This window comes from Centruroides sculpturatus, unplaced genomic scaffold, assembly GCF_000671375.1.
Source record: "Centruroides sculpturatus isolate CEXI.00-Female unplaced genomic scaffold, Cexi_2.0 scaffold2279, whole genome shotgun sequence".
NCBI classification, from domain to species: Eukaryota; Metazoa; Arthropoda; class Arachnida; order Scorpiones; family Buthidae; genus Centruroides; species Centruroides sculpturatus.
Genome location: NW_019386713.1, coordinates 3,218 through 11,823, shown reverse-complemented (window position 1 = coordinate 11,823; position 8,606 = coordinate 3,218). Strand labels below are relative to the sequence as shown.

The window sequence follows — 8,606 nt, the reverse complement described above, 5'->3', positions numbered from 1 at the left end:
CAATGTCGAATGGTGACACTCGGTAAGTAATCCTACAATTTTTTGTTTATAGCGTAGTTTATACGGATTATTCCCAAAAAATATATACGTATTTTGGAAATGTTGAGTCGGATTAGTCTAGAATCGATTAATTTTATGGAAGAAAATCTTTCAAACAGCCATAGTCCGTAAACTTGACACGTGTCGGGTTGTGATTGGAAGGATTCGTAAGAAAGCGGATTCCTAGAGAATGGAACGTATCTCTATCTTATAGGGGGGTCGACTGTATTTTAAACTTTTTTTTACTTATCATATATCATATGAAAAGTAATTTAAAAATAATCTAAAAGATTTCATGAAAAAAATTTTAAAAAAAATAACAATTATTACAATTATAATATATTACTTATATCTTATTGAAATTAATAATCAACTTACATTGTTCTCTTTAAATTCTTCTTTTTCCAACAATTCTGTATGAAAAGAAAAAGTATTTTTATCAGTGTAACAGTGTAATCAGTAAACATTTACTGTAATATAAATTCAACCAAGAGAAGTAAAACATTGCATCCAATTGCTGTACGGATTGGGAGTCCCCAAAGTGTTCAGTATCAACCCGGGATCAATAAGACCTTTTTAAAGATCAATTAAAAATGGTTCATTAAAATTATTAGTCCAATAGATTATGTATATGACAGTTTGAAATGTTATAAATTAGCACTGCAAGGTATTTTCTATAAAAATGGTATTTGGATTAATACTGGTTTACCAGATTTATTTATTTATTATTGCTATTAATTGTATTAGCAAAATCCAGTAGAGAGAGTCAATGAAAAGTCAAGAAATCCTCAAAGCGACTGACAATAAAAACTGTTTGTCATTTTCTCATCCATCTTATTACCCCAATTCGTGCATACATGACCACACCATCCATAAAACCTCTAATGGTAAGTGTAACCTACTTGGTGTCAAGATTCAGCAAGGCCCCAAAAAAGCGTGTCAAGGCTTCACAATTTGTGTCCAACCTCATCATAAGCAGCCAACCAATACGACACAGCCACACAAATCTCTAACTGCTAAGCTTTGATCAATCAAAAGAGAAAACTATAAATATCATAGGGCCAGTTCTTGAATTAATTGTTGTATTGTTCAAAGTTGGGATAAAAAAAGAAAAAAAAAATTTCTCCTCATTTTTGAGAAACCAGATCGAAAAATGTTGCAAAAACTTCTTAAAAATGAAAAACATTCCTGACAAAGAGTACTGACTAAAGTCAACTAGCAATCATAATTCCACTTTTGATAGGTAAGGATTCATCAAGTGTAATACTACGTTTGCACACAATCCACGACTCATTTCAATCTCGATTTGCCTACAATCTCAATTGTGACTGTCGCGAGACGAACGTCGAGCTGTTCGCACAGGCAGTCTGCTTGAGAAAAACCCGGCTACTACACGCAATGATAAAACTGGCATAACTACACAATAAGTCACAAACACCAACAAACAAAATGGAAGTTTGGTTAGAAATAAATACTTTTTCTTGCCATATATCTAATAATAGATAGATGTCATCATCTCTCCAGATATCTTTTTTATTTCTCTGTTGATAGCCCGACACATGTTCCACAGCCATCTTGTATTTTCTTGCATGTGTGAGATTGTGGGATCTCTCTTATGACTGAATCTAGTTTCAAGAACTCTCAAGTTGATCACGATTGAATCTCATTTCAGTCAAGATCAAAACAATCAAGAGAGGTTGCACCATGGCATAGTCGCTGACCTTGGTTACAATCTAGATCGAAATACTCAGTGCGAATGGGGGTATAATTGCATGAAAAAAATGCATAACAAATGCAAGCAAATGTAAAAAGGCAAAGCTGCTATGAATTCTCAATGCCATGATTAAATTCTTGAGCTAGTAACTCTCTTACCAAGTCTAACAACTATGATACTTTTCCCTCTGATCAAGTAAAAGAAAAATTAATCAAGGCTACACTGAAGTCACTAAATTTCTTGATGTTATTTATCATCTACTTATCTTATAGAACTTTACCACTATTTATGAATGCATCATCATCAAACAAACCTACCACTAGTGTTTCAAAATCAAGCAAAGTTTTAGAAATTTTTTTCGTTGTTGACACACCATGGTAACCAACTGTAAATTGTAAACATAATGCGTAGTGAAAATGTTAGTAAAATGTTTCTCATACACATTTTAAATACAATGACACTCAAAGTTACTATGAACTCCTTTTATGTGCAAGGCTTTTTATCTTGTATTGAAAAACTTATTATACCTGTCCAAAACGATGCTGAATGTATGTTTTAATATTCAAATCATTATAAGCAAATGGTGCTACTATAAAACTTTCAACTAGGCTTATAAGTTTTCTAATAGAACTAAAAGTTGCAACAACAACTTATTTTAAGATTTATGTAAATAAATTTTAGAGTAAGTTGTTCATATGTTTATTGAATTCTTGCTGTTCCTTTCCACTGACATGTTTCAATTCTTATAAACAAGCTTCATTCTTCAGTAAAGTATTCTACAAAATATCTCTTATTTATCTCATGCCCATTTATCCAGTAAAACAGGTAACACGTGTACAAAAATATCAAATTTGGACATTGCACAATTTCTTTAAGTAATATTGCTTTCCAAATTTGTTTTTAGACAAAATCTAAAATAAAACTTTATTTCAAACAATGCATAAAACACTATTGGCAATTTTTAACATTATCTAGATAATCCTAAGATTGTCGGTCCTTTGGACCTTGCCAATAACATTTAATAATAAAACGCAAAGATAATATTCATCTCCTACAACATAAATAATATAATTATATTTTTTTTAAAAATTATTGAACTTTTTGAAGTAAAATAAATTTATTTAAAAATTTTCTATCCAAATTCTTCCATCAGAACTAAAAAAAAAAGTAATTCTCTCATACAACACAAAAGATCAATATTCCTTTAAACACAACAGAGAATACAATCACTAATATAGTAATAAATATATAATAAAAGTGTTTCTGGCGTAACGAAAAACTTTTATTTATTTTTATTTTTTTCTATATGGAAGCCGAGCCCCTCCAAAGTACGGACCCTAGACATTTGTATTATTTGTCTGTCGGTTAATCCGGCACTGCTTCCACAATGCAAAACGTGCAATATGTAATTATAAATCAGAGATAAATACGGGTAATTAAAACTATCTAAATATTTTTTTAAACTCACACTTAAAGAATACTGCAACAAGGACCATTTTAAATAAACTAGCTGGCTTTTCCAGTAGTATTTCAATAAGCATTTTTTTCAAGTTGTTCAAGAAAGGATTTATTCTAACACCAAAATATCTTCAGATCATTCCACAATCCAAGAAACTCCAAATTTTAAACCAATATTGGAAATACTGAAGTAACTATACATAATGTATCAATAACCCAGAATACGCAACGGAAATATCTCCGTTAAGAACGGTCTCGATCCTCCATCCATTAGGCCAGGGATGGTAAACTGGTGCCACGTAAGAAGAAATCATTTATGATTTATCATCTGTCTTCTTCAATCATACTTTTGGCTTGTCACTCGATCACGGCCCCACACAATAGCAACTGACCGGACCCTAGTCGGGGGGCCCGGTACGAAGATGACCGACCAGCTTGTATTTTTTGCTATGCTTGGATTTTCTTGTGGAATATTGAGTTCAATTTAATTGGAATATTTAATTCTTGACATAGTTTAATATTCTAAGCTACCATTATTAACTTAATATAACAATCATAACAGTATGAAAATTACCTTTCCGAGTCACGAGGAAAGCGAAAAAAACTTTTATCAGAATTTTTCCATTTACAATTATGGCAATTGACAGCCCCGCATTTCTTTATGCAGCACTCGAGAAGAGCTTTACAGCGAACGCACTGCGCAACACATTACTCGCAATGTCATTTCACTACACTCTCGCCGCATAAAGAAATGCAAGGCAGCCGAACAACATCTTCCGTGACTTTTTGCAAAAGCAGCCACGGAGTTCCGAGGAATTAGATCTCTCGCCTCGCACCACTAAGGTCTCGAGTATATCAGTACAAAACCTTTCTCACTAATTTCTAGAAATCATTTATGATTTCTAGAAATTAGTCTAAAAAAATTTCTAGAAATCACAAAACCTTTCTCACTAGAAATTAGTGAGAAAGGTTTTGTGCTGATATATTTTAGAAATAGTTCTAGCTACATATGCATAGTAAGGTCTCGAGTTCGAGCAGGGAGAGCGGAGAGGGAAAGGGAGACACGCCACCGATCGTCCTTTTTTCAATTGGCTTTTTTGCATTTATTCTAATTAAAGCTTATTTGTTTAATTCATTTAAATATCTTTATTCAAAGTCTTCTTTGGAACGCAGGAACACCTCTAAAGCTAAGTATCCTCACTCTACAGCACACCGGCTTAAAAAGGCGTGCCACCTCTGCATTAGCCCATCTATTACAGATCATTATTCAATAAATTGTAGCAGTCTTAACATGTCACCTTTTCATATTTAATCAACCAACCAACCGGCAAGAAAATTGATAAAACTGAAAATAGTTCGTTTAATTCTCGGCAATTCTTATCATTCTCAACGGTAGTTGTTATATAAAAATTACTATAGTTGTTGAAATACAGACGACCCCCTATAACACTGTTGATTTTTCCGTTTTATATGAATTCCAGGTTGTACGAGTCACTTAGATTTCATAAATACGTGTGCCGGGCTGTGAACAGCTCACGTATTTGTAAAATCTAAGTGACTCGCACAACATGGAATTCATATAACACGGAATTATCTACAGGTTATAGGGGGTCGACTTGTACTGAATATAAATTGGGTTTGCTTGCAAAATCCTCGCGGGTAACAGCTAGTCGTTGGATATAATTGTACCGAAGTGTGTGCTATTCTAGTGTTTCTAAACTATAACTTCGATAAAATTAACTAAAATATTCATTAAAAAATGCTGTTAATAACTGAAATTACAAGCCGTTTACCTGATTTCAATAATTGGTAAATTTTTACTTTTATGTTTTCCACTTCTCTCTCTTCTATTTGTCTACACTCGCGTTGACCGTGTTGCCAACTTCATTCAACTTCGTAAAATAAAAATAGAAATGTTTTAAATAGAATTTTTCGAATCAAAAATAAATTATAATTATTACGAGTATTTATATTAACAGTTTAAGTGCATACATAAATATGTACTTAAAATTTTTAAAATTATTATTAGTAGTTTGCTTGCTTGCTTTCCCGCCCTCTGGAGGAGTAGTTGGGCGATATCCAAACGTGAACGTCGAACGTCGAGCATAGCGGCGCTCGACGTTCACGTTTTACAGATGAAAACTTCGGCGGCAACATCGCTACAGTGATGGGAAAAGTTTTGTAACTATCGATATATCGGAAAATATCGAACTAAGCTTGGAATTTTGACTACTGGAGTTAATATTTCGCCTCGCGGGTTCAAAAATCATAACGGGGAAGGGAATCTTAGAAAGAAACTTAAGTTAAATCCTCGTGAGAAGAAACCTACGTAACATTTCTTCACTTTTACTTTGAAATTTTCATCACTTGGAAGTGGAACGGTTGAATATATGGTCAATCTCGATACATCGTGTTTACGTGTGTATTGCATACAGCCTTAATAAGCCACTTATAAAGAACTCTCTGGCTATTATGGCAGCCAACCACCGCGCAATATCTACCTGAACTAGTTTTATAAGGCAAAATCGCCAATGAAAAAATTAAAAATTGCAGACCTACACTAACTAGAAGTATCTTAGCGGCTGTCAAGACACGCCTTTGTGTGGCAGAATTTCCAAAACATTTTCTGGAAACTTGTGGATAGTCCGCGCAACAAAAGAGTAGACGTTAATCATATATTCCCTTTCATCTCAGACTGACTCGTATCTACTCTTTCGTTACACTGACTGTAGTGCAAGTGAAGATTTATTTTATTTGAATGTCATCCAATGTGTGTGTATCAACAAAATGTCCCAATACTATAGCAATTCTGTTTAAAGAGATTTAAACAATGCATTGAGTTAAGAAGCATAGGCGTTTTCTGTTTGGTTGGTAATGCAAAGTGGGATAAATGCCACTTTAGGGCATTCCTATCTTGTCCACTGAAGTGGCTTACAGCTTAAGTTTGTTTTATATTAAAACTTACCGGTAATTTCAGGGTGGCCATAAAGCGAAGTTTTATTGTAATTTCAGCTAATGTAGGTACTTAACCGTCTTCTCGTCAGGGCAAGTTTTCAACTGTTAGCCGCCTTCGTGTTACAGATATTTGGCCGCCCCTATCAACACTGATCGCGGAGTAAATTCATAATCTAACCGAACGCATGAGATCCTACTGGTATGTTTTAGAATAATTTCATATAGTTGACAGGTGTAAAAATTGTATTAAAATATTTGATATGTTATATTCATTTTTATTTTATTCAAATTTTTATTTCTTCTTCTTCTTTATTTTGTCCTTTTTATTTCTTTTCTTTTGTAAGTAATTTCAAAATTCTGTTATAGTTCATTTACAAAAAAAAGTTATAAAATACCTAACTTTAATACAGTAGCATCTCGTTATATCGCGCTTTTTCTTTATTTCCCAACAAGCGCGATATAACAAGGGGCTACTGTATTTTAAAATATTTATTTTAACCGAATTTTAAATAGCGCTAAGTTCAAATCATTTAGGAAAGGAACAGAAATAAACCAAGAGTTAAATATTAAAATAGTGTGATGTGTGAGGGATAAGGAAAAAGAATCCATACCTGAAATATATATCACTGTTTAATTTAATATTTTAGTGAAATATGAATAAAGCGTGGCTTGAAATTTTGCGCCCCTTCGTGGCTCGCAATCTAGGCGGTTGCCCGGTTCGTCTAAATCGGTGTTTCCCAACCTTTTTTGCGCTATGCCCACCTAAGCCTTTTTAAAATTCTTATGCCTCCCTAACATATACAGTGGCTATACGGTTAACTTGAACTCTGGACGANAAAAACAAATTTGCTGATTAAATACGGACAACCGTTTAACTGAAGTAAAACGGGTTTTCCCCTTGCTATGGATGTCTGCCTAGTTCAGTTCAGCCACATTCCGCTACAGTTCGCCTTTATTATCAGTTCGAAATGGGGTGGTTCCATAATACCCGCAGTGTTCCATAATACCACCTTCTCCTCTATTATTAGGGAGAGAGTCAAGCTTGGAGTAATGACACTAATTTTTCGATAATTGGTGCCACATTTGTAATCACTAATCTTAAATCACCACATTCCAATAATGACAATCTGTTTCTTTTCTTTGTTAATAAATTGCTGACTATGCTAAATTCTTTTTCAGCTAAATATGATGATAGGAATGCAACGAAAAACTTCTTTGATGCAGCCCATGAAACTGGATATAATACTGGAACTGGCCTTTGAAGCCAAAATTCTTGATATATATTTCTTAATTTCAATGTTAACTATTCATTTGTTGACAATTCTATCAACTCCTTCTGCAGTGATAATTCTGCTGTTTGTAGGTTTGAGAAAAGTTCTAGTACCCAATCTGGAATGATTGTGTTCAGAATATCCTTAAATCTATTTGTAAAATCTTTTTTAAGTGCATCCAAATGCTGACAAAATATCAGAATGTTGTCATCATTTGTTTCCACAGAGGAAAGATTCGGAAACTGATAGAATTATCTTCAACCCAAATTTTGTTTGTATAAGGCAAGTTTTGACACAAATGCAGAAATAGTTGCCTTTGCTTTGATCAAATTCAAATCATCTCCTTACAGTTGTAGATTTGTTTCATTAAACTTTATTATATAAATCAGTTAAATAAGCTATATTATTCTTAAATTTCAATAAATTCTCTCTTAACAAATCATCTTTGTTTTCAAAAAACATTAGAACTGAGTCAAAGAGGTCATAAGATCTTTTTAGACAGGTACCCTTTGATAGCCAACAAACTTCTGTGTGCAATAGTAAACAATCGAAATCATTATTGTTTTCATCACAAAGTTTTCAAAACAATCTATCATTGAGAGCATTGCTTCTGATCTTGTTCATTGCTGTAATAACAGTGTAGTGAACAATGAAAGCGATCACTAAGGTTTTTTGCAACCAAATGTTGTGTGTGAATTACAATGCATGGCAACTACATTTGGTACCGCCCTTTTCAAATATGAAATCAACCCATGGCATCGTCCAATCATTGCCAGAGCACCATCGGTAGCAACAGACATGATATCATCCATAGGAATACTTTTTTCTTTAAAACAGTGTTCCAATACATCAAATATAGATTTTTCCTTTAGTATCCATTTCTAATTATTTTGTAAATAATAGTTCTTAACAAATTTTTTCATATTTTATGAAGCAAACATACACAAGAAGTAAAGACTCATTGTTTGGTAAAGTAGATTCATCGAGCTGTAAAGAAAACTCGGTAGTCTTCAAAAAATCACTTAGAGAACTCTCGACATCCTTGGACATTTTGTCAATTTGTCTATGTACTGTATTATTGCTTAACATGATTTTCTTAATAATATCAGATGGTGACTTGTGCGATACAGTATGCAAAACCTCACTCACAGCCGGCAGTATCAATTCTT

At 33.3% G+C, this 8,606-nt stretch overlaps 1 protein-coding gene across 2 annotated transcripts in view; it reads right to left on the bottom strand.

Annotated features, from left to right (window-relative positions):
- The window catches only part of LOC111615648 (RNA-binding protein with serine-rich domain 1-like), a 28,955-nt gene extending 23,851 nt beyond the window's left edge, over nucleotides 1–5,104 (bottom strand). For both annotated transcript variants that reach the window (XM_023357070.1, XM_023357071.1), the window contains exons 1-2: nucleotides 5,005–5,104; nucleotides 418–452 (exon numbers count right to left, since the gene is read on the bottom strand). In XM_023357070.1, coding sequence (XP_023212838.1) covers nucleotides 418–419 — 2 coding nt within the window. In that variant the 5' untranslated portion in view covers nucleotides 420–452; nucleotides 5,005–5,104. The remainder of the gene's footprint in view (nucleotides 1–417; nucleotides 453–5,004) is intronic.
- Nucleotides 5,105–8,606: the final 3,502 nt, after the last annotated feature.